The sequence below is a fragment of the Acanthisitta chloris genome, unplaced genomic scaffold (assembly GCF_000695815.1).
Source record: "Acanthisitta chloris isolate BGI_N310 unplaced genomic scaffold, ASM69581v1 scaffold6740, whole genome shotgun sequence".
Classification (NCBI taxonomy): Eukaryota; Metazoa; Chordata; class Aves; order Passeriformes; family Acanthisittidae; genus Acanthisitta; species Acanthisitta chloris.
Window position 1 is genome coordinate 8,113 of NW_008649853.1, and position 26,647 is coordinate 34,759.

The 26,647-nt window shown below is 39.6% G+C and overlaps 1 protein-coding gene across 1 annotated transcript in view; it reads right to left on the minus strand.

The window, feature by feature from the left end:
- Positions 1–26,647, minus strand: part of USP24 (ubiquitin specific peptidase 24) — a 50,422-nt gene continuing 23,775 nt past the window's right edge. The window contains exons 30-66 of the mRNA XM_009074614.1: positions 25,063–25,160; positions 24,207–24,302; positions 23,823–24,051; positions 22,778–22,937; positions 22,308–22,463; positions 21,676–21,746; positions 20,787–20,947; positions 20,357–20,418; positions 19,820–20,011; positions 19,427–19,544; positions 17,987–18,131; positions 17,132–17,251; positions 16,779–16,904; positions 16,473–16,571; positions 16,179–16,261; positions 15,809–15,950; positions 15,343–15,462; positions 14,724–14,944; positions 14,160–14,284; positions 13,409–13,550; positions 12,775–12,925; positions 11,372–11,467; positions 10,720–10,823; positions 10,156–10,269; positions 9,308–9,404; positions 8,669–8,785; positions 7,934–8,026; positions 7,510–7,612; positions 6,537–6,658; positions 5,900–6,013; positions 5,570–5,635; positions 5,258–5,324; positions 3,248–3,326; positions 2,596–2,671; positions 1,556–1,642; positions 1,000–1,110; positions 1–838 (exon numbers count right to left, since the gene is read on the minus strand). Coding sequence (XP_009072862.1) covers positions 776–838; positions 1,000–1,110; positions 1,556–1,642; positions 2,596–2,671; positions 3,248–3,326; positions 5,258–5,324; positions 5,570–5,635; positions 5,900–6,013; positions 6,537–6,658; positions 7,510–7,612; positions 7,934–8,026; positions 8,669–8,785; positions 9,308–9,404; positions 10,156–10,269; positions 10,720–10,823; positions 11,372–11,467; positions 12,775–12,925; positions 13,409–13,550; positions 14,160–14,284; positions 14,724–14,944; positions 15,343–15,462; positions 15,809–15,950; positions 16,179–16,261; positions 16,473–16,571; positions 16,779–16,904; positions 17,132–17,251; positions 17,987–18,131; positions 19,427–19,544; positions 19,820–20,011; positions 20,357–20,418; positions 20,787–20,947; positions 21,676–21,746; positions 22,308–22,463; positions 22,778–22,937; positions 23,823–24,051; positions 24,207–24,302; positions 25,063–25,160 — 4,326 coding nt within the window. The 3' untranslated portion in view covers positions 1–775. The remainder of the gene's footprint in view (positions 839–999; positions 1,111–1,555; positions 1,643–2,595; positions 2,672–3,247; positions 3,327–5,257; positions 5,325–5,569; positions 5,636–5,899; positions 6,014–6,536; positions 6,659–7,509; positions 7,613–7,933; positions 8,027–8,668; positions 8,786–9,307; positions 9,405–10,155; positions 10,270–10,719; positions 10,824–11,371; positions 11,468–12,774; positions 12,926–13,408; positions 13,551–14,159; positions 14,285–14,723; positions 14,945–15,342; positions 15,463–15,808; positions 15,951–16,178; positions 16,262–16,472; positions 16,572–16,778; positions 16,905–17,131; positions 17,252–17,986; positions 18,132–19,426; positions 19,545–19,819; positions 20,012–20,356; positions 20,419–20,786; positions 20,948–21,675; positions 21,747–22,307; positions 22,464–22,777; positions 22,938–23,822; positions 24,052–24,206; positions 24,303–25,062; positions 25,161–26,647) is intronic.

Genomic DNA, 26,647 nt, shown 5'->3' on the forward strand with positions numbered 1-26,647 from the left:
AATTCACCAACATCCTTGAACAATAAACACTTGCATACCTAGAGAACAAAGCTTTTCTTTTACTGCCCTTCCCAGTCGCCTGTAATTTTTGGAAGGGTAGCAGGAAAGATGACTCATTCCAGAGCTCCTGGACTAAACCATTCTGTAAGGAATCACTCTCCTTACTAAGCAGTCTTCCTGATCTTTCTCATCAAGAGCTTTACAAATGAGCAGGGAGACATATTAAATACAGAAGTCCTTATGTAAACCCATTCTTTAACTAATATTTTACAATGAAATGTAAGTCATCACACATCTTTACAGAAATTTGAATATTCCTATTCAATATTATCAGAAAGATTAAAAATTTGCCCTCCATACATAAGGGCAGTCTGTTTCTTTTTTTTTCCTGTATAAAAACCAAAAGAATTTTTTTTGCAGCATCACAGAAAAGCAACAGTTTTACATTCACTCATTTAATGTTCACATAAAAATTCAACCACTAGCGTTTGTGTATTTGATAAAATCTTCTTGACAAACTGTTTTCGGTGTTTGGACTGCCACAAGCTACTGCAGGTGAAGATGCAGTTTTCTAAAGCATTTACTGATCTGAAGCCTTTGTGGCTAGAAAATGCTTTTAGCTTTCAGGGGAACAACCTCCTCCAGCACTGCCTCTGGTCCTGTAAAGCCACTGCTCTCCCAGACTTCTAATGGCATAAGCAACTCGACTCCAGATCCAGTAGGTACCAGGCAATAAATGTCTGAGTTGATCTGTTCTTGTGTTCACAGATATCCTCTATGGGTCAACATCATCAAGGTCACTTTTAGGCTCACCAATCATCATAGGAGACTCTGAGCCCTTTCAACACACACAAGGGATGGGGAGAGAAAGATATGACATGTTACTTTTGTAAGATGCACAGTTATTGTGTGTGTGGTCAGTGATGGGTCTGACCCAAGCCCCAGACACCAGGTGTCAATAGAGCAACACAACAGAAGGTAAACCTGCCCTTATTTTACCTGCTGCAGGTGCCTCTCTCCATTCTCATTGGCAGGACTGCTTTCTGACCCATTACTGCTTCCAGACTGATCCTTCTCATTCAGCAAGGCTGTGGCATAGGCCAATGTGTCCTGAGTTGGAAACAGCCCAAGAGAGTGTCAGAAGTCATGGTGATCCCTTCATTTCATAACTGTTATTCTTTTTAAAGTTGATTCTAAAATAATGTAGCTGCTGTAGTGAGGCAGCTGAGTCACCACAGGTAATTGTGACTAGTATCATTCCACGGTTAGTTTTTTCAGGAACAACCACAGGGTCTCGGCTTCGAAAGGAAAAATGGTCTTAAGTGCACTGGAATATCACAGGGTCATAGAATAGTTAAGGTTGGAAAAGATCTTTAAGATCATCAAGTCCAAATACCACATCAGCACCACCACCATGTTCACCATTAAACCATATCCACATGCCTTTTGAACACTGCCAGGGGTGGTGACTAAAGTTACCAAACCCAAAGATGTTAACTGAAAAGCAAGAAAGAAAATAAAGCAAGTTTAACACGGTGCCTCGAGTGACACATACCTGTGCTGAAATAGTGCGCTGGAAGGTTTTTGCAGTGGATGTTTCATTGGACACATTACTCTGTGGAGCCCAGTAGTGTTCAGACATCTGCAGAGCAAGCCAAGAAAACCATTAAATCGCCATACACATTTAACGTGTGTAAAGCCTCAACCACTTGTGAACTAACAAGTCTGGAACAAGCTTCCTGAATCCTCTGGCAGTGAGCTGGAGATGTGGAGCACAGACAAACACACACTTTAAATGTGGCCAGAACAGTCAGAGAGGCTATTGCTCCTCAGCTGAAAACTAGTAACCAACCCCTTTGCCTCCATGTGTGTGCAAGTTACAGGGTGCCAGCTGAAGAGTGATGGATTCAGGGTTTACATTGGCCAGTGCAAAGTGAAAATAGGTACAAGAGGATTAACCCAGACCTGTCAGTAGCTGTTGTCAGGACAGAAAGGCATCCTGGAGCTGGGATACTATAGAGCTGTACAGGCAGTGCTGTGAGACCCAGCATGGCCCTGCTTGGGCCAGTTCTGATGAGCTTTAAGTTTCTAAAGGGTCCTTGGGTATTTATTAAGAGATATGTTGGCCAACCTATGTTCAGTTTAAAGGGAAAAACAAAACCTACATGTGTGGGAGGAAAAACTGTATCTGACAACAGCTGTGCTTTGTGCAAAGCTGTGATGCTTCTGTAAGCAATATACTCATTTACACATTCTCTCACATCAACAACGCAAAGGAGAACTGTTTTGTTTTTTAAAAAAGTGAAGCCTTCTAACATGAATAGTGGCACTAAAGCTTTCCCCATGGTAAGGAATAATGATTATGATCACTCACATCGACTTTTTTCCCCACTGAAAATGTGTCTATGCCTGAAATACATGGTGGGCTACTGAAATTCCTGCACTGCATCAGATTTAGTTGCATCCAAGTTGTATTTGTAAAAAATAAAGCAGGTTGTATTTTGTCTCAGTCACCTTAGAGAGCCACAGAGAGTCTGGAGATTTCATAATTCTCCTTGTAAAGAAGCAACAGCTTCCCTGTTACAGCCAAATTACCTTTTTCTGTAGCCACTGCACAGCCCAACTCCAGTGGTGGGAATTCTCCTTGAAATAATCTTTTGCAGTAGGGCACCTTGGGAATCGAAATTAGATTCATTAGTCAGGAACAAGGCATTCTGGCTAACAAAAACCACACAGACTCCTCTCTCTTTGCACTGCTGCCCTCTGTGTGCACTGTTATGACTGCAAACTGACTTAGGCTGCACAGGCCTGTTATTAACTGAATTAGCAAGAGCAATAATGCCTAGGAAAATTTACACAAAGTCACCTACCACACAGGTTCACATATTTCAGAACTGTGCTTTATTGGGACACATGCCAAGTTCTAAACAAAGAGAATTTAAGAATCATAATATTTCAAAACCTGGGACAATTTCCTTGTGTTTATCCTGGTGTTAATGCCAGGCTCCTCCTCTACAGAATGACCTTCACCTTTATAAACAGCAATTATTGCTCGTTTTCTGAGAAATCCATTCAGGAACTAACCAGGAAAGCTTTCAGTTCATGCTGACACATGTACCATCAAGACCTTTGAGCACCCGTAACAAAGGATAAAGCTGATCAAAACCAGTGAGAGTAGTAAGCTAAATATTCACGGAGGGGCCCTAAAGCAGGGATGAGGCTAAACTCTGAAACCTCTGTTACTCACTTCTGAGCCAAAGTAACAAGGAACTTGACACACTGGTAGCAACGGCTGCTGTCCACATGGTTACTGTGGTGCATCAAGGCTGTGGAGAGAAACAGGCCAAAAACCACAATTCAGGTTTCTATGTACTAGCCAGTCTGAAAATATAATAAAGATAAAGCTAAAATTTTAAGTTAGGTGGTGGAAGTTGTTTCTACAGATGTTAGCATGAGTTTTTGTGTTAAACACACTGCTGTAGTGCTGGCAGTTCTGAGTACTTCCACAACTCTATTGGATTAAAAACAGAATTACTGCATTTTCACTTTGATCTTTCAAATGCAGTACCTGAATTTTAAACAGTCCTAATGCAGTTATTCTTCCCCTATAATCCATTCTGTGTTAGATAATCACTATGGTTACATTTGTCTGAAGGAAAAAATATTTATTTAAAACATCTCTAAATGAACCAGATCACCAGCTCCCACCTGGATCAAAATGTACAAAGCTAGAGGAATGTTTAAAGCTTTTTCACACAAACAAGCATAGTAGAATTCAACAGCCATGAAACTGTTCTATGGGAGACTTGGGCAAAGCCCCAGGCCATTCCTATTAGGAAATTTTCTATACCATGAATTCCCAGATCTTTTAACAAAATTCTTTGACTGAGGAGAAGCACAAACATTTCCATGGAGCTGCCACAATCAGATTTGCTACCCCAAAGTTGCTCTGTCTATAGCAGTCAGCAAAGAACACTGCAGTGAGACCTCCAAAGCTGGCAAAAGTTGCTAAGAAACTATAAATTGCCAGTTTTAATGCTGTTGAAGCAGAACAGATGATTAAAATTACAGCACTGCTGTACTGCAAATTATGCACAAACATCCTATTAAGGACCACCAAAAAACTATTATTTGCTGATTTCCTTTCTTGGACTAAACATAGCCAATGTGAGGGATGCTGTTCAGAGCTGTTGTGAGGAAACTCCAAGGTAAAACTACAACTTTCACTCCCAAAGCTCAGCTCAGAGCAGTTCTTGAAGCCTTGAACACAAAAATCCAATTGAATACTTGCACCTCTCCTCTGCAGAGGAAAAAAAGGTCATGTATTGCCCAAGTGGGACCAATTTATCCAGAAATTAAATTAACCACTTAGCTATTCTCTTACACTGCTGCATATTTTCTTCCCTTCTATCAGTCATATATGGAAACTACTAATCAGAGGAGCACTGAAGAACCATATGAAAAACAAAGCTGAATATTCCAGAATCCAAAATAACTTTAAGGTAAAAGTCACAATCTGAGGCAGCTCCTCACCCAAACAGCCCAGAGCTTCACAGAACTTCACTAACCCACCAGAGGTGATCTTTGAGCACTGTGTGGCTAACCCCACACTTCACTTGCACACAAAGCCTCTTCTCCTCATGCACATGAAGTAAGCTCTCAACACTTCTGGGCCTTTTCTGTTGCTTTTGAATCTTTAGTTCACTTTACTTCAGTAAAGCTTCTCTACCAAATGGAGAGACAACTCTTTGTATGAGCAGCAACAAATGGGAGCCACCTGCCAGGCTATGAGGCTTACTACAGTTATTAGTATCAGCATCCTTCTGTGCTGAACCAGTTTCTTTTAATAGTAATTAGGATGCTGACAAAACAAAAAGATTGGCAATTTCTTGAGATATGTAGGAAACAAAACTTAATTTTTAAGGTTACAGGATTCATACAGCTCCTCTGTTATGGTAATTGAAGGGACTTCCCCCCCCTGCATTACACACAGACCCTGATCTGCTTCTTATTTAAGTAAGTTAGTTTTCTTTCCAAGTTCAATTCCTTTCCAGTTTGGTGTTGCTATAATATTCTAATGCTTATTTTGGATTTTCTTAGAGCATTTTTTGGAGTGGTGGTGGCAAAATCAAACATGCTGAATTGTTTTCCCTAAGAAGTAAAAGTTTAGGAGGATTAGAAACCAGGAGATGATATGAACCATCACCAACACAAGGGTCAGAAGGAGACAGGAGTGTTCACCCACTGGCTTACTTGCCTATTAATCCATTTTCAGTTTCAAAGGCAAATTTGATGCGCTCTACTTGTAATGGGTCTTCAATAACCTGTTAGGAAAGAAAAAGATCAGTAAATTGTGTGTGACACCTGTATCCACACCTACATGAAGAACAAGACTTGTGAAGTTTCATTTATCACTGGATTGTGAAGACAGCAATTTAAAAAGTAATAAAAACTTTGAACTGAAGGATTAGAAGATATGAGGATGCTGAAATTATCAAGGCAGTCCTGACTTTTTCATCATGCATCAATACAAAAGGCTACCCTGCATAAGTCTTTACCCTTCACCTACCAGTATCTCATGGAGTAACTGGAATATGTTTTTCAGTTCATGAGGTGGAGCAGTTTCCAGTTGAGTCTGCATGTAAGAAATACAAAGTCAGACAGTAAAACATGTTGCTGAAGCAATGTATTACAAGACAACTTTACAGATTTTTGAGCATCTGTTGATTTAAACAGTAAAAGCCTAAAAAAACCCCAAACCCACCAACACCCTCCTAATTCCAACAAACTGCACTGATTGCTCTACAGATCCCACTGCCATTACAACCCGCAAGACACAGGGTGACCAAAGCTTAGAAGAAGCACTTATGCAAAAGGTTTCTCTAGATTATCCCCCTACCTTGATGAAGTGTAGCACAGTAAAGGAAAAGTGCTCATTGCAGAAGCAGCAGTACACCATCATCTCGATGAGAACCGACAGCGATCCAGTCAGCTCTCGGAGCGCATACATCACCTAAGGGAAACGCAAACCGTTTCACTCACAGACACACAACTGCTTTTAAGAAAGTAAGTTTGTAATAGAATGTTAGTCTTCCAGGAAGGATGCACTTTTTCTCCCAGCACCTGCGTGGTCCAGGGAGCTAAATCGCTGCCCTCACAGCACTCCTTCAGCTCCTGCTGCTCAACTCCAAGGGATTGGTCAAGCATGATCCATGGCATCAGAGCAACTCAAGTCATCACCTCCAGTTGAAATGGTAATGGACTGCATGGACACTGGCAAAGTCTTTCACCTTCGCCTTTGCTAACTTCATAAACTGTCACACCAGAACTCTAAGTTTAGGAATATACTAGAATAAGAAGGGATCAAGAAGAAACTATAAGAAGAAACCTATCTTCTTGTTTAGGCCTCAAATAACAACCACATACTCCCCAGCTGGCTTCTTTCTAATATTCAGTGTTTTTCATGTAAGGATGTGTCAAAGGAATACATCAGAGCAGCTTTTAGGTTCAAGTAGGACAGAATTTAGAACAGATACCTCCATTAAGTAGGGTTTTCCCTCAGACAGGAATAACAAGGCTTCCACTTCTTCATGGAGCGTCAAAAAGGGCCCTGAAGTGGTGATGCTTAGAGGTGGACGCTGCTTAAAGAGACCAGGAGCTATAACAGCAAATACAAAAACAATTCACTAATAGATTAGTTTGCTCTAACATACCTGGAAGACACTGCTCTCATCTGGCACCATATAATCCCTAATGACACTCATCTCAGCTAACTTATGGTTCATATGCTACCACTCAAAGCAACCGTCTCTTGCACACTGAAGTGTCATTTACTTTAGTGACAACATAGGCAACGAAATGCAGGAAAGTCAAAGCAAAATGATCACATTTACTATCAGTACTTTGAGCTTTTGTTTCACTCACAATCACTGCTGCACATTCAACATGTTCTGAACATTCATCATTCTTCTTTCACTTTAAGATCTTTGACCACCTACTACTACATGAATTTTTAAACTAGACAGAAATAAAGTTATTCTTTTGCAGAGACAACTTGAAACTCCTCCTTTAGGAAACTGAAAATTTTAACCTATTCTTCTGTTATCTTTATTTGGATATTTCTGCCTCTTGTAAGAAATCTCAAGGAGAGTATTTAATTGTGTGTTATCCAGTAGCTCAGTCTAAATATTCCCCTTGAGATTAGCAAAAGCCATCACAAATCTATGCAAAATACAGCCTGTTAGGCTGTGAGTCTGTTCAGCCAACAGCACAGCTTGAATCACACATGAGGAAGGAACTTTTAGGCATATGGGGAGGGGAGAAGGCACAATAGTGTTAGTATCAAGATTTCCATACCCCACATATACCCCTGAGTGCCTGTTATCAAACATATGCTAACCATTACTGCCTTAAATTCAAAGTGATTATTTTCCTCATTGGTATTAAGTTACTTCCAGTCAAAGTAACTGAAATGTAGAAGTCACCAAAAGGCAAAAAGGCAATTCTTACCAACATTTCTTTGCGAGGAGACGTCAGAGTGCAAAACAAGTAGTGCTACAGTGTTGTGAAGATATCCAAACTCACGTGCCTGTGCTGAGCTCCACCTGCGATTCTGCTTGAGCCAAAGAGAGATTCAATTAACTTTGGCTGACTTACACAACTTCGTTAAGCCAAAACAATGTCCTTACACTCCACCACCACAGCCTAAGACTTTGGAGTGGGTAAAAATTTTGTAATTATCAAAACCATCATGCTCGCTTCTGCCAAAACAGCTATTTCCACACCAACTACACATAAGTAGAGTCAGACTTTCATGAAGTTTTTATAATAAACCAAGGATTAGTCTATCCAACCACATGAAAAGTATTTATTCATAATTTAAGCATCATAAAACATATGGGGATGGACAAACTACAGCACAACACAACTTTACCTGATTACTCTGCCGGTTGGGGCCAAGGAGGAAGTTGATCATGTGCCTCAAGGCAGAGTGTCTGAGAAGAAGACTGCTAGCCCTTATTCCCTGCTGTTACACAACAACAACAACAAGTTACTTTCCTGGGCAGGTAAAGAATTAGTGCTCAAGAGAAGAGAAGTAAAATGCACAGGCTAAACCCTGCATTGTCCACTCTACATCACAACACAGGTCAATCAGTACATCTCTGAAGAGCTGTCTTGTTATATAGAGAACACTAAATAAACCAGACCAGAATCAGCAAATGCACAATAAATGTCATATAAGAAAACAAATTAAAAAAAAAAAAAAAAAAAAAAAAAAAAAAAAAAAAAAAAAAAAAAAAAAAAAAAAAAGAGATGGAAGAGAGAAACCATACTGTGATGAGCAGTCCAGTCCAGTCAGGTATCCTGCCTCCTATGGGACAAAAATCCTGAATGCTGGACATATATATTTAAGAACAGCTCAAAACACCCACTCAAAACAGAAGTCAAAATTCAGACTCTGGAAATGACACTTTCCATTGGTATGTTTCTGTGTGATTTTATCCTAATCCGGTATTCAAAGCCATTTACTTAAAAAATAAATACTACTCTAATAAAAGTTCTGAGAGTTTCACTGTGATGCTAAAACCTTCTATGAAAAAGGATCACTAACTGCTTTGCTATTTTCCTTTAAAATTCAAATAAGCATGAAAAAACAACGGTTTCTTACCTTCTGTACAAAGTTATTGAACAGCAAAAAGTACTGAGCACAGTTTTTACAGTTTTCAGGTACATCTTTATCCAGTAGAGCAAGTAGCACCTCCAATAGTTGATGTAGAGTTTTTAACTGTGGAAAAAAATATTAATTTGAAAGAGTTGTCTACTGCTTAAAAACCAAAAGTGTTTCACACATCAGAGTTTTTAATAGAGAGTTAAACCTTTAACAATAACCATAGTTGTATCTGTTTCTGGAACAAGATAAGTCAGTTAGTACTGCTTTAGTTTCTGAGTGAGGAAGTAGAATCAGTTAAAAATTCAGCTTGTATCAGAATCAGGTAAAAGATAACAAATGCTTAGAAAACAGTGCTTCCAAACTATTAATAGTGATAGCAGTTTACAAGAGAAGTTGAAATCAGACAGAATTGCTTGTAACACTTTGAACTTAAATTTTGAGTGTTAAGAGCAGCATGTTACCTCCTGGGGTAAGAGTAAATGAGCATTAACCTACTCCAGAAATGAAGAGCAACAAGCACGACCAAGACAGAAACCTTTCACCTTGTCACAATTCACACAGTGCTGGCTGCAAACACAGCGAGAGCCATCAGGGAGAGACAACCAACAGGACCGTTGGGGCTGAGGTGACACTAACCTTCTCCTGATAAAGCAAGGCACTGTCGAGGGTTTTTTCAAGGATAGTGGCTACAGCAACTCGCACTTCCCTCACGCTGCATTCCAGGAGGAAAGTCCTGGAAGATAAAAGGCGAAGCTGCAAAGAGAACTGGAATCAACGTGTTCACACGGGTGCTATGGTTAAGTGTGGTGTTTACTGTTTAAAAAAGTCCAGATACATCTTGTATTGCACTTCTGTGGATAAGCTTCAACTTATTTTCCTGCACTCCTGCTTGTCACTAGTAAGGCCTATAACATCACATGATATTTATTCATTCTATTAACAAAAAAGCGCTAAAAACTCTCACAAAATCCTGTTTTTCAATACATCTTCAAAGATAACATTTTCCTTACACTGATGCAGCTTTCTAATGTGTGTCGGATCTCCAAAAATTCGTCTTAGGTGTTTTGAAAACACCTATTAGCTGATCCTCAGTTTGGCTGGAAAAATTCTTTTCAGCTTATCTCTGATTTTTGTCAGCCAAGTATTTAACCAACCTTACCCTAAACACTTTCATCATGTTCTCCTTTTCCATCACTTGCACAATTGACTAGACAAATCTAAACACATTCCAAGGCACTCCACTGAATTCAACACTTTTGTCCTCCTCCATGGACACTGCTCTCTTTTATCAGATTTTCAGAATTACTCAGAAAGTTCCACAAGTCAGAGAAAAGAGTAGAAATAAAACTCTTAGTGATTATCTAGAGTGTCTGTTTAAAGAATGTGCATGGTGAGCCCTTCAGAATACATTAGATCATGTGATTAGGAACCTTCATCCACACATGAGACACAGAACACACCAAGACAGAGCTACCAGTACTTACTTTACAAGCTCCCGGCCCTCTGGCCCGACGAAATATTCAACTAACCACTGACAAGCATCAATGCTTTTGGAGAGCAATGCATCTATGGTAGCAATCCATTCTTCTGTATCAGCCCTTTAACACAACAGGGACAACTGTCAGTAATCAAAGAGGAAAACTACCTCAAGACGGCAAAAAAACCCACCTCAAAAGACAAAAAAGACCTCCAAAGCCTAAGCCATGTCTCTTGCTTGTCAAATAGAATTTTTATTTTAATTGAACAGACATTAGATGGTTTAAGAGAAAAACACTTAAGAGATGTATTTTGGAACCTGCTACATTTAAAGCCATTAATCTCTTCATGCCCAGTCCACTACCACTGAACTAACAGGCAGCTGGGAGAGGCAGCAAACTGTTGGGTTATACATGACACTCCTTTCTCTCCCAGATTTCATTGGGATACAGGAATGTATTGCTGCTCATGTGAACATCTATGCCACCTGCAGTATTTCAAGGTGCTGTAGGTACAACAGGCACAAAAAACCCTCAGGATATGCTGTTACAGGACCCAGATCAAGGTCTTACCTGAGTTTCTTCTTGGTTCGGAGATAGGTTTGGAAGAGGAATTGGACTGCCAGCTGTAAGCTCACCTTTGCCATGCATGGATAATAGGGATGCTTTACCTTAGTCTAAAAGAAACATCAAATTTACTCCAGAGCAGAAGTATGTCTGCAGCACATATGCTCTCTTCAACACAGCAATATTTCTATCCAAGTTATTTACTTCATTTGGAAAGAATAAACCAAAGTACTTTTCTGTGCTAAATCAGCCTCCAGTGCTGACTATGCTAGTTAACAGATATGCTAAACCATATATTGCTGTAGGGCCACTAGATCCATGATTTCATAAATTTATTCATTATTGGTTTACTACTCCATTTAGAAAAACTTAATTAGTAATCTGTATTTCCCACGAAATCCTATCAACTTTGAGGTGACTTAACACCAACATTTGGATCTTCCATATGGAGAGGAATTTCTGTCCCCCTAGAGCTCAGTTTGCATCATTACAAAAGGTATGTTTCATTAGAATAGGAGGCTGGAGTCAGCTCAGCTGGAAAAGCAAAATCATGTCAACCTTTCTCTTACAGTTTTCCTGGTTGTGACCCAAATAGCTTCTGTGGCCCTTTTACCCAACATACTCTGAATACTCTTAAGATCAAAATCTAGGTACTTACAGCATTCAGTGAAGCTAATGACAGAACAAAACTGAAGTAATCACTACTGTATACATCTCTGTTCTTCATAAACTTCAAGTTTTCATCTCTCACCATCTACAAAATGTGGCAAAAAATATTTAACATGTTGTCAAAATACATTTCTGTAACTAAAATTACATATTTTATGTAAATGTGTGGTGTTTAAAAACCATTATCAGGCTTATTCTGTTCTCTTCTGAATCACTACTTCAGCAGAGAGAAAAATACATACAGGAGACTTAGAAGATTTGTATAAAACCAGTGATTTTCTTTCAAGGACATTATAAAGCAACAGATGAGGGATTTAATGATCTGGCCATTAAGGGAAAAGAAAAAAGGAAGAAGGTGCAGGTAAGTTCTAATTTTCTGCTTGCTTTTAATAAAAAAGCCAAAAGAACATCCCCCAAACCTGAAAGGCCTGCTGAGTAAATTTAGCTGTACAGAGCAAAGAGCCCCAGTGTAACTACAAGCTGCAGCCACAATAAGGTATTTAAATGCCAAGCCCTTCTTTCTCAAATGAGATTTTGCTGAAAGACTCTCAATATGTTTGAGCCAAGTTCTGTTCATTGTAATAATACAACCCTGGATACAAGAAAGCCTAAAGTGACTGTTAATGCCCTGATACAGCCCATGTAGAGGGCTGGACACAACCTGCACAGTTTATTCTGCATATGTGATGTAGACTCTCTTGAAGATCAGCAGGATGGTGTGTTTAGGAGGCCAAGATTGTACCCTCTTCTGTATGGACTAGAGCTGCAGGCCTGCAGACTGGCACCTTACCCTTATGAACGCTAAATGATAAGCAGGTTCTGCCACCCTCTCACTACTGCGCCAACGCCTCACACCTCCATTTTCAGTCCCGACTTGCAAGGCTGCCTTTAATGTCTGTGTTTGCCCCTTTGAAATCATATTCAGTATTACATAAGCTAACAGACAAGAACAAAATTGAAGCTGGTTTTGGTTTCTTTCACTTCTCCCCTTTCTACATTCTTGTGAACTCAAGAACTTGAGGATGACTGTAATTTGCCATCATCTCCATTACTCCTCAAGTGCACTTCAAATGAAGTATCTTCTCTGCTGAGTGAGAAGTGATCTCCCTGCTTGCATGCTGACTGCTGCCACATCTCATATTTAATTTGACTGCAGTTTCTTCAAAGCAAAGAATGATGGGTCAATTTTGTGAGAAGGGACAGCAAGAATTTCCATAATGTACCACTGAACAGCTTGTTAATAACTTTATGTCAGAATCTAGAATTATTTTCTAGCTTTGCTTTCAAGAAGGGAATTACTTCAAGGTGACCTTCAAAGCTACTGTGTTCCTCTCACTATGTGCTTAAATTTCACATGAATAGGATTTCATTGCCACTTTCAGGGAGCTCTACCTGATATATTCTCACGGGCATTTTCTCTACAAAAAGTCCCTTTTTTTCTCCTTTTCGAACCAGCTTAGTCAGGATGGAGAGACGATCACTGTTGGGCCTGTGGGGTCGAGGTGATGACTGGGGTGAAATTTCTGGTGAAGATGGAGCAGATCTGAAAAACAGAATCATAAAATCATGGAATTTGAGGGGCTGGAAAGGACCTTATATATCATCTAGCCCTAATCTCCTGCCATGGTCAGGGACACCTCCCCGCTAGACCAGGTTGCTCAAGGCTTCATCCAACCTGGCTTTGAACACTTTGAACAATAATATGTAACAAGCTCAAGGTGAATAATGAAATCCTGTGACAAATCTACAGTTTAGGTTTAAAATACCAATGCAGCCAGAAAGATCTTAAGGCAAATTTTGACAACAGTCTAAATATTTCTGGAGGCTGTCAGTCAGCTTGAACTTCTTGCAGCATTACTGACAGCAGTATGGGAGAGGAAATTATAAATGTTATAAAAGAATATTCATTGAGCAGCTTAAAAACCAAACTAACCCAACAGAGGGGTCAGTGTATTCCTTATTGAACAGGAACTATTAATTTCTTCGTTCTGGAGAGACAAACCTTACAGACACAAGAGGAACTTACAATGAGAGGTCCTCAGCTTCCTGACGCACAACACTCACTCGACTTTTCTTTGGTAAGACAGGAGAGTTCTGATCAGACACTCTCTGGTAAAATAGCATATAGGCATTCCAGTAGCGCCGCCGCACGTCAGGGTAAGGGTTGGCTGGTGGGAGAAAAGGCATTTGATGAAGGCTTGGGCAGGTTCAGTACCTTTGCCATTCCCATATGGAAGTGAAACTGGGTGTGCAAGTAATACACACTGTGGCAGTATAAAGTCATTTATCAGATCAAAACATCAGTCTACGACAGTCAGTAAGAAAAACCTGAACTCCAAAATATGCATTTAAAAAAATATAACTATCTGAATTATGACACAAGTGAATACCAGAAATGTACTTGGAATTGATTCCTTAAAGCACTGAAAAGTTTAACTATAAGATGCCACACCATGTTCTACGCACAGACATTTTCACTAGCCTAAAACAAGGGCTGTTTTCTGTTTGTTTTGGATTTTGTAAACTATTTTAATAAAGTGCCATTTTGCTTTTGAACTTGCTATTAGTCTACAAGGTGCTGAACAACAGTGAATATGTCTCAGTTCATATACAAGCTGTTATGTCCTTCAATAAAGTGAAGACTTTAGGCCAAAACTGTTTCAGAAGGATTATTAGACCAAGTAACTCCAAGTACATGCAATGGACTGAGCTCTGCTGTTACTGAGAATCCGTATGAAATACGAAGCTACTGTAAATCAATTTGTACTTTTGCTTACATTGATCGTAGACTTTAGGTCTATACTCTCCACCAAAACATTCATATTCCAAGGTTTCATCAGTCAAATCAAATTCTTCAACAACAGTGTCGTTAAATTTATACCACTTCCCTTTTCCACATCCCCTGTGATCAAAACAGAACAGAAACACAACAAAAACAAAGTCATTTGATTGTCTTAGTGAAATGCAGAAACCACCTTGAGTACCCTAGAAATGACAACCCTGAACTCACACTTGTTTTGACAGTAAATAGAAAGCTTAGTTCAATCAATGTCAAAGCCACATTTGAAAAAACATAAGCTTGATTAAACATGAGGCACATCTCCTGCAGCTAAGGATCACAGAAAGCCCTTAAAGTGCAATACAAAGTACTTAAGAATTGCTGAGAATTTTATAAGATGATGTCCCATATTACTGTGCTATTGCCTCAACACTCAATGTTGGGTGTTAAGGAAAGGAAGAGTGATTCCAACAGAGCTCTGAAGGGCTCACTACACCCTCCCAAAACAAGTAGTTCTTTAGACAGCTCTCAAACCTCCCACATATATCTTCTTGCCAGTTACCTCCTGTCCTTTATGAAGGAGTAGTAGTGCCCTGCATGTGCCTGGCCACTGTGAACAATCACACCAACGAGCTCATAGTTTTCTGTAGGGGCAACTTTCTTCCTTGGAGAACCTCCACCTCCTTGATCTGTGTTTCTGCCATTGTCCCCCACTTCTGAGGATGAGTCCTGGCGAGCCATCCCTGACACAGTGTAAGGTTCCATGTTCAGCATCCAGGGAAACTGTTTGAAGAGATATTTCAGTTCAACCAAGACATTATACTGTGTACACGTTTAGAGTAATTCTATGAGAATTGTATTAATACTTCCCAGACTGGAAACACCAGAGGAAAACACGGAACTTCAACTTCTTATGCTTATGACATGAAAGTTAAATAATAGAATGTCTTTAAGGAGGTTTTTTGCTCCTGCTTTCTGACAGGACCCTGAGAATATTGTGGACACGGAAAGCTCTGAGGAAAATGACTTCTTTTCTGCCGCATGATCATGTTGCAAAATGTACCATGTACTCAAAATCCTTGTATCAAAATGTGGGGAAAGGAAGGAAGGATGAATAGGAAGAGTGAGAGTTCACTACACAACGCAGTTGAGAAGGGTAACATACAGAAAAGTGTTCTTACCCTTATTTGTTCATCATATTTAATAGAACGACCGCTCTCCCAGTCAAAGCCAAACCTCATCAGGTGGATCACCAACAGGCTAGGTAAGACCTTAATGCAGGTTCGCTTCACTGTAGTTCTCTTAAAAAGAAACAAGAATATCACCTCTATCTACATTCCTCAGGCATTCTGCAGCTTTCTTCTGTAGATGCACAACGTACAATACAGCCATGGGAGCAGGATGACCATGGGACATCTAAATATGTTACACAGTATTTTACCATCCTGCCATCCCTCTAAATGTTCAGTCTACAACATGAGTTACATGGAATGAAGAATGCTATCTGCATGGATTGAACCTTTTGATTATGTCTTCAATGTAGAAAGCGTAAGCAGCATCCAAGCATGCCTCCTATGACCATGTAATGCTTAAGAAAAATATCAAACTACAGCTGAATCTTCTTTCACATAAATTAAGAACCAATACCTTTTCTTTGCACTTTTCACAGTAGTATGCATTGCTTCCTTCCAGAACTTCTCCCCTAACAAACTGATCCAATGATATTTCCAGGCTTTGACATGAAGTCACGCCTAGGTTGAGAGCCATGAAGGCTTCCTCGCGCTCATACCTAAATCCAAGAAGAAAAAGAGTCAAGGCATTGACAGAGTAGAACCTACTCAACTTGCAGTAACAAGACATATGCTTAGAGAAGAGTATTGCATTTGCCCCACAGCTATCACAGCTGTGATGCTCACAAGGGCATCTGTCTCTACCTTGTTGTGCTGTTTTGACCTACATATTTTAATGGCTATGGGAGCACATAACTTGGTAACTCATGCACTAAATTTAACATTACCTGTGAGGACAGTCCTTGCAGATCTTCTGATCAGAGAAGATTCCTTGAAAAGTATTCTTAAATATTTGGTCTCTTCCTATTTTCTGTTGGAGATGTAAAGTTAGACATCAGTTGGATATATTGCAGGGTGAGAGACCAAGAAATCAATAGGAATTTTAAACCTCTGAGTACTGTGTAGATTACAAAATAAGCCAAATGGCTCTCTGCCTTCTTTTCTAAAGAACAAAGGAGAAAGAGAAAACAAGTACCATGGACATGCATATAAACCAAGAAAGAAATCACTGAGGTCTTTACCTTGAGGTATTCATCCATTTGATCTATAAGACTGGTAAAGAACTCATAAGCATCCTGCTGCTCTCTAACATAAAGTTCCTTATTCCACATCTTGAAAATCTATTAAAAATATAAATATATACAAGAAGGTGGTTGTTCTATATACAGATCACTAAGAAAAACAATTTTTAAAAATAAATTTATTTTAACATGTTTTGACTTTTTGAAGTAGAACTTACTTTAGGTACTTTGCAATGACAAAAGGCTGAACAAATTATTACTTGTCAAATAGAAAAGCTATATATTCTAAATAGAAAGATGTAATACCTTCCAAAAGTTCTCAGGTACATAATACTGTAGCTTGCTTTCCATCAAATGACCAAAAAGAGATTGAACTTGATAGAACACATTGTCATCAGGATTGTCTGTATCATCATCAATGGAAAGCAAGGCCTGGAAGGAAACAAATAACCTTATTAAATTGGTTCATGGCAAAATTGTTAGTTGCCACGATACACAGCACTACAACTTGTAGTTTATATATTTACTGTGTATATGTTTTTATACAGACATAGTTGATTGTTTTTTTAAACAATTAATTTACAAATGCTAAGATGAACTTGCAGTTTGGGTGACAGTAATTCCAAAGAGAGGACTTTACTGGATGTTGAAACAATTACCTCTGGGAGACCAGGCTGCATATACAGCTGCTGGAAGACAGCATTCATGTAACAAGTAGCACCACCATTCTTCAGTCCCACAAATCCTGAAATGGACCGACTATCCACTGGGGGAAGATACTAGAATGACAAATAAATATGTTGTCTCAGTAAGTTACAAAAACACAAGACTCCAAGAACATACTAGTGCTTTTATAATAAGCCTTGTATCATATAATTATCAAATGGTTTGGGGTTGGAAGGGACCTTCAAGATCATATAGTTTCACCCCCTGCCACGGGCAGGGACACCTTCCACTAGACCAGGTTGCTCCAAGCTCCATCCAACCTGGCCTTGCACACTGGGATGGGGCAGCCACAGCTTCTCTGGGCAACCTGTGCCAGTGCCTCGGCAACCTCACAGGGAAGAATTTCTTCCTAATATGTAAACCTAAACCTACTCTCTTTCAGTTTAAAACCCTTCCCCCTTGCATATGAGCTGTTAAGAACAGTTTAACGGTAAATCAGGAACAAAGTTTCTGAAAGGTTGCAAGAGCTCCTGCAATCATTGAAATACTGGTCATTTGAATATTTACCACTTTACACAAAACTGTTTGAAAATAGTCTAAAATGTAATAGTAAATAAATACTATTTGTGATGCCTAGAAAATACTTCTTTCTTATCCAGATAATAACTGACAAAGACTTGCTGGAGCATTTTCGTCTGAGGAAGATCAAATGAGTCTGCATTGACTCTTACCTGCTTTTGGTCATTTTAAATTGAAGACCATGGACATTTCATAAATGGAGCAATAAAGTAAATCATGCACAGTATCCAAACCACGCTAATACAAATTAAAAAAGGCTTCTTGCTTACATCAAACTCCTTGGTAAGTGCAGGGTCACACTGGTGGTGCATGGAAAGCAGCTCTTTTGTAATAAGCTGGAGATTGGAAGGTGAGCTATCAGCCAGCATTACCAGCACTTCATAAGCAGCTAATCTGCTGTCTGCTGTACTGCACCTGGAAAGAAAACCACATCTGAGATGTATTTGGCAGATGACTCAATTGTTTCTAATTCCAGAAAGCCATATTACTCAGAACAAGTGACAATTAATGTTCAAAAGGAACACTTTAAATGATAAAACACTCCTGAGAGAATACAGAGTGATATTTTTCCTTCCTTGGGGAAGGGGAATGGGGAAGGATCGAATGAGGAGCAGCACCATGAACACTCCTTTGAACAAGCTTCCTTTACTGGATACACTTGCTGTTAACATTGAGTAACAAGGCAAAGTAGGTGCCCTAAAGAGAAGACACAGAATTGGTTGTATGTCTGAGGACAGACAGATAGGTACCCTCTACTACATAACACTGATGGAGACATAATGACTTATTTACAGAGAGACAAGCTCTGAAAGAGTTAGAACAGATAACTCCCTTGCTACAAGAGATGACCTTAGATCCAAGCCAAGCTAGACCAGTACAAAACACTTTCACTTAGTTCTTTTCAGTGGATTATTGAACACACCAGCCCTTTCTTCTAAAGGCCCAAGAAAAGGCTTTATTTGCTTTAAGCAAACAAAAGAGCATGGTTAAGATGAACTCATTTGAGCAAACCTGGAGCAAAACACTGTGTAGCACTGCTAGATGCCCCACTGGAATATCCTTTAGGGTCTGTGTAAAGGCAGTGTAGATATGCCTCATTCAACCCTAACACCAGCTAGTAAGTCCCACATAAGCAATCCAGCTGCAGCAGCTCAAAACTCCACATGAGCTAATTCACCCAGTCCTTCAGTTATTGTGTGGCCATAAGAGAAGGCAGCTGTGACAGGAAAGAGAAAGTTCACTCTTTTTTCCCTGTTTGATAATTTCTAGGCTATTATCAGCTATCTCAGGTACAAGCAGGCTTGCTTGGCATTAGCTTTTCACAAAATACAGTTCTTTTGAACGGAAAAAGAAAATAGCAGAACTTTTGAGATTCACATTTACAAGAGGCTTGGGAAGTTAATTTCCTGCTCACGCTCCAATTTAACAAACTTCCCAAGTGATGATGAGCTAAAGGAATACTCTTTGGACGCATCAAATCGGCACTCAGTTGTGCCTGCAGTTCATTGTTAATCTAACAAAGCACAGACTTTGGAAGTACAGAAAAGAGGGTCACAGAAAAACTTAGAAAAATGCTATCTGGACACTTATGTAGAAAATTTAGAGAACAGGCGAGATACTCCAACACTGGTATTAAACCCTAGTATCTGTAGCCCCAGTGCGTTCATGAGATCTAGGATAAAATCCAACATAAAAAATAGAATTTTTACTTTGGATGAAAGTCCTGCTGACTGATTGCAGCACTGCCTGCTGGGGAGTGGCTATTCAGAATAATCCTGGATGCTCGGAAGAGGAAATCATCCAACAGTGGCTTAATCAAAGATGAACCTGTAACACAGCAATCCACATCTACTTGTTAAATACTTACATTATTACTGCAAAGGTCTTCCCTAACAATACAATCACTTAATAGCACCATATCAACAAAAAATATCCAAATATTTTGTCAAAGGGACTGCCAAAATTACTCCTTAGAGTTCTGTATCACTTCTACTGATGTATGATAATGTCTTCACATGTCTAGTCTACCAATCAAGTCATCTGTTAGTGCTATGCAGAATTCACGCTAGTCTAGTCAATTTAGAATCACAAGAAATACTTACCAACCATTTCCTTCTCTGCCCCACAGAGTGAAAGGAGAGTTTTTATAAGCCTCAGGTGCCCTGCTAAGAGGATGTTGTCAGCTTCACTGGTCTCACACTCGGCTGTGCGGTTGGGTTCAAAATTGTCTAGCCAGGTGATCTCATCTTCTAACATGGCAGCTGGGCTTATCTTCAGCTGCTCCATTTCTGATGCTGCAGGAGAAAAAGAAAGCACAGAAAAATCAACAGCTCTGGAAATGTAGAATATAAATACAAAGAATTTCAAACAGTTTGGTATGGTCTAGTTTCCCCCACAATGTGTACAAAGTAAACCTTCCACCAAGGAACTCAGTTCACTTGCCAAAAGTGAGCTGCTTCCAAAAGGAGTGAACACCAAGAACATCATGACATTAACACAGGACAGTCAGCACACTGGCAGGTCACACTGAGTTCATGGTGTAGTGGCGCCTCTGTGAAGGCAATTCTACATCTTGTCTACAGAAGGAAGACATGCTTGGGAGCTGCAATCAGAGTGCCAGGTGTCTGCAACATACTTACATGTCAGGTCATCCAGTAACTGACACCTCAGGTCAAAATATTCTGTACACTGAGACAAAAGTCTGAAATAGATACAAACAGAAGAAAGATTCAATTTGAAATCAGAATTTGTTTTTCTAAGCAGTTGCCTTCAAGGCCTGTGTGCTCTGTCCATCCAACCCAAGGTAGCCAGGATATGCTTCTGTGCGCAGATCCCAACAGCTACCTCCAAATGTTATGAATAACCCCAACTTCTTCCCTCACCTCATAACACTTTCAGTTAGTTATCAGATGACAATAAAACACCATGTTTTAACTTCTCAGTTACTCCTCTAAAAATTGCAGGGATGTCTACATTTGACAGACTTGCAGAGTTCTAGTCCCTTGTGGCTCAGAGCTTCTACAGAGCTACTTATATTGAAATGTGGCAGATCTGCTTTCTCAGACTTACCTCTGGTTGATTCCTCTCATGATACTGGTTGGTGACCAGAGAGGCAGCTGGGCACCAAGAACAACGCTTAGGAGAAACTGATTTGGCTTTTGTACATCTGGGTGAGCTGATGTGTCTGTCTGACTAAGGGTGTACAGCTGGTCACAGGCAACACGACGAATCTGAAACAGTGTCACTGTCACACACTAGCAGTTGCTCAAAGGATGCAAACCCCACACATCTGTTTTATTAAGAATCTAACAGAAACCACAGACATTTAAATGCTTGTGCAAACCAGACTATGAGCTCTGCACCCACCAGCCAAGGTTTCTCCATTTACAGGGATTTAACACTCGACTTTCAGCCTTGAGCTAACAACTCTGATGCTTTATCAAACACAAATTATAAATTACGTAAGGGGGAAAGATGGGATGACCTCATGCAAAATAGATGAGATGCAATGAAATGAAGCAAGCATGAAAATCCCTAGCTTTTAAAACAAACTTAAATCAGAAAGAATGAATTTTAGGAGGGCTCTGATGCTTGGAATAATTTTTTAGAAGTTCCTAAGAGTCCATTAAATTTTACCACAATCTTCTGAGAGGAAAGTTACTTGGAACTTTCCCTAAAGTACTCGCTTTACAGAATTTGCCTCATCAAAAAGTGAACATTTCCTTTAGACTAGCCACAGCACAGGTGAAACAAGCCTAAAGAATGCAATACTTCAGCATTTCCTATCAACACATCACTAGATACTGAATTACCAACAATTTTGTTTGAATGAATGAACTTTGTATGAAACTGTGGCAGTATTTGTAATGAACAGTTTTATGTTCAGACCATATGAAATGATCCAAACTCTCACATTTCAGAAGTAACATGTATGGAGTTTTCAGAGAAAGACCCTCACCTCAGCACTTGGTGATCCGAGCAGTATGTCAATGATGAAATCAGCAACACAAGGCAAATTGTAAAAAGATCCTAAAACAGAAGAGTACCAGGCTATCTTATTAAAAACATGAAGTTAAAATAAACCAGTTACAGTCTTGCATTAAAATACCACAGGACCTAGAGGACATCCCCCCATCAACACTGAAAAGCTGTAATGGCCATTTGCCTATATCCCCATCTCCTTCCCTCACCAGAGACTGGCACCACATTATAACAGCAGTTTCCCTCACTTCGCTCCGTCACTGATGTTTACACTTCCTGTACACAAAGACTCAAGTACTAAACACTAGCTATGCCAACAGCAGCACTCAGAGAATGACATACTTCAAAGCCTGTGCAAATATTTATATACTGGCAGGCAGTCAGCTTTCCCAAAACATTTTGCTAAGGCACAGCACTGCATGCCTTATTTCAGTACAGAAGAAAAAAAATTCCTGTCCCTTTAATTGAAATCTTGTGGTTTTAATTTGAGCTGTCTCAGCTAACAAAGCTACAAGCTTCTCATTATTTGTTTTCATTTGTCTGTCTCCAGAAGTCTTCCCCTACCTAACTTATATTCCAAACACCAAATAATCCAACTCTATTTCATACCTAGCTGCTGACTGCGTAGCTGAAGGCAGGTTACTAAGAGGGACAAGGCTTCCCCAGCAATCAGAGCATCTTTGGTGGACACAGACTGCTGTCTCACACAGATCCCAGCGTGTAGGGCAGTTGGCTCTCCTTCACTTCCTGAACTGCAGTTACTTCCTGCATTAAGAAATGAACAAGTGCTGTAAATCCATTAAATTTTTCAGATGTTTTCAGCTACTGGTCAGTTCTCTGCAGTTTAAAAGTCTCCAAATGTCACATGAATATATATATATATGTATGTATATATGTATGTATATACATATATATTTCCTCAGATATATGGGATTCAATCATACAATATCCTGAGTCAGAAGGGACTCAATGATCATGCAATCATCATCCAATGAATTCAGCCTGAAGTTTCCAAAGTGTTCAGTTAAGAATAAACCACACATTTTCTTTGGATTGTTTTAGAGACATAGCTAACCTACCTGAGCTGCTAAGTCTGTTTCGAATCCCAGCAGGAAATAAAGTGTTGCTCTCCTTTATTGGCTGACTACTTCCCACGAGGTCCAGGCGTCCTGCAGCAGCAGCCCAAGAGAGGCGCATGAAACAAGCCACTGTGGATGTGAAATCATTGACCTCCATAGTCTGAAGGAACAAGAAGCAGCAATTATTTCTGTGATATTCAACATCATCTGTTAATCACAGGAATAAGAGGAATGTATCTTCTGGGATCATGACAAACTGACATTTGAATTTGTTTTCCTCTCTCTTCTCTAAGCAGGTTCAAGGCTACAAGAGTCTTTTTGTTCCCAATGAGAGATTAGTATCACTCCCTTAATTAACAGAATCAATAGCAAGTAGGTAATTTTTCAATTCTCCATGAGGGCTAAATATCCTATCCATTTATCTGGAGTCAGATTCTGATTTTGATCATATCGATCCATTTGGAAAACATGGCCCAAGAACCCAACATAGCATCCTTGTCACATTAACTATGATGTTTCTTTCAACCGGACTCAACTTTCAAATGGGTTTTCAAGCAACATTTTCTTGAGACATTTAAACTAAAAATTTCCTTTTTCCCCAGGGTTCCATCAAGCAAATTTAATTTTATGAGCCATTTGAAACAAAAAACTAATTCAGTTCTTTCTAATTCACAGAAGCATGGACTGCTAAGCCACAAGTTCAAGCAGAAACTTGGTCCATTCTATTCACAGAAAATTAAGAAGAATAAGATCTTAGAGTTAAGCATGACTGAAACTAAACCACAACATTTCTGTGTAGAACCTCTTCTGGTAAGCACTTTTGGGGTACTGCTTCCCTTTATACTGCCAAAATAACTTATGAGAATAAGTTAAAATTCAGATCAAAGCTGGAAGAGAGACTGATGGTCAAGATTTTAGAGGGTTTTAAATGGAGCCTGGGCAAGAACCTGTATAAATGACAGAGTGAAGAAAAATCCATGAGTTATACAGCTGTCACTGGAGATGACACCACTACATCACCCCAAAGCATTAAACACCTCCTTACTTGTATGGCAACTCTTGCTGCTGGTATGATTTCTTCTACCCTAATGGAGGATCTATCAGACACAGAGAGCTGTCGGTAGGATGACTTCTCAGGTGTTCCACAAATGGACATCTGCCTACTTGCTTGGCGGCTGACATTACGGAAGGGGCGTGAGGACAATGTTTCTACCCCATCCTTAAGGAAATCCTCATCCAGTAAGGTAGGCATTGTTTGGCCAACAAGCAAGAACCTACGTTCACAGAGCAAAAACATCAGGCTTAGTTTTCAATGTTCACAGTAAGTGAACGAAACAGAATTCGAAGTACCAATTAACCTTAAATACTACAAGCTGCACGCTAAAAGCCAAGAAAGCAGCACCTTGTCTAATGAAAGGCAATTACATACCTGGCAAGTTGGAGGCAGATGGAATAGACTCCTTGTCTTGTTTCATAGTCTACCTCTGATGGGATGGAATCTCTCTGCATCACATTCACCACCAAACTTCAAAACAATCAATAAGACAGATTGCATTTAGAAATGTTTTACATTAGGAGGGAGTTGCAATTAATTTATCTACATCCTTCCCTCTTATTCAGTCAGCTGAGTGCAGTTCAAACTGTCCTCTTTGGAGACCACCATCCCCATTTTCCCTTCCTGCACCTACAGGCGAAAGCTTCCTGCTCCTGCTGGAAAATGCTTCAGGATCTATGGGGCAGGGGAATGTGGTGGATAGAATTACTAAGAGCAACATATGCCTGATAGATCTCACACAATCATTATTGTCAGGTCTTTCAAACCACTCACACTGTGCCTTCACTCTTATCTGAAGGGTTTGAACTTTGGAGACTGTAATTACAAATGCAATTTGGTTCCCACTGCATGACCTATGCTTTGACTGCCTAAAATACCCACTGGCACCTATGCAGGACAGTATAATGTATATACACTTGGAAATTTGAACTGAAACACTTAAATGTTACTAAACTATCCCAATAGCAACTACTTTAGTACAAGCTACACTTCACCAGCTTATCTGTGCCTAACTTGATCTTGAAGTTTAACAACGTACTCTGTTACATCACTATGATAGCTACAGTAGCTTTTCAAACACTGGATAACAAATAAACAGCTTTGAGTGGACTTTTTTTTCTCTGCAAAAGAAGCTGCCAGGTGTTTTAGTGTGTTACAGTATGGAAAGCAGGAATCACACAGAACCTCTAACTAAATGAAGAGTCATTGAGTCAAGGTTTTGAAACCTAACCTCAAACCTCCTGCTCTGAGGAAGTTTTCACAGAAAGACTTGGCACAGTTTCTTGCCATTTCATCATCTGCAGTTGGCATTAGCTTGGAGCTCAGAACCTACAATAAATGAACAAATAAGCATATGTATTACACCACCCCTCTTAGTGATCTTTATCTGCTGAAGGGTAAAAGTATAACAGAAAAAATCCACCACAAATGAAGCAATTAACAATACATTTAGGTGAAGCTGCAGTGAGTCAAGAGGAATCATATTAAAATATTCAGGACATCTATGGCTATTACAGATATTTGTATATATATGTCAAAGGGCATTTTGTTCTCATTGCAGTTTACTTGTTAAGGGAAAGGATGAAGTACATACTCTAGCACATGCAATGTTCTGTTCAGGTTTAGCTGGTGCTCCTTAAAAGCCCAAATCCCTCTCCTAGATTTTCAATTGACAGTATCCCACAAAACACCCTACAGATGGCTTAATTATGACTCACACCTTCTGAAACATAACCATATTGCTATTATTGGGATTTTTTTTTTCATAAAGGATGACCCAGGTAATTCTAGAGGCTTTATGAACATTACCACTGTATCATCCCTCCTGTTTTAGATCAGCACTAAACTTTAGAGTGAAATCACACTCAGAAACATGGCCAAAAGGAAGTTTGGGGGTCTCTGTGGGTCAGATCTCATGTATGTTTATCATAGAATCACAGAATTTAAGGATTGGAATGGACCTTACAGAACATCTAGTCCCAACCCCCTGCCATGGGCAGGGACACCTCCTCACTAGATCACGTTCCCCAAGGCCTCATCCAGTCTGGCCTTGAACCCCCCCAGGTTCAGGGCGGCCACCACATCCCTGGGCAACCTGTTCCAATGTCTCACCACCCTTAGAGTAAAAGCCAATTTCACTTCATTTTACATAAAGAAAAAACAACACACAGCTAAAGAAAAAACCAAACCACCATCCCCTCCCAGAACCCCAAAAAACTCCCAGAAGTTATTCACTTTCTTCAAAATAATCTGTACAGACAACAATGCTGCATGTGGGCACATAAAATACGACTTTTCCAGGTTCACAGGTCAGAAGAATGGTTCGCAGAGTTCCAGGCATGAAATCTTATCATAACACTGCATGATATAACCCTGAACATCTGCAACATTCAATTTTCATCTCTTTCATATGTTCTGCAAATTTCCTCTGCACATTTTTTCAGCAAGCATTTCAGAGTGGTTCCCATATTTCCAACAGATCATCAGCTGAGGGGATAAAAAAGCACATTTACACCCATTTCCTGACAGAAATCATCTTCCAATTGGCTTGACTGGACTTGAGGAACAAGTCCACTCATACAATCTACACATCTGCTCTGATTTACTACTTCTCATCCCTTGCCAGAAAAGCAAGCAATTTATTACTTGCTTTTATTATTTTCTCTGGCACAGAAGCAGCAGATAACTGTCTCATCATACTGCAATATAACCTGCCAGTTCAACAAGACTCCCTTGCTATGATACACTAAACCCATTTGCTTTTGAGTTGTAGGACCTGTCAACATATTTCGAAGACATCATCAAATATCTTTCAT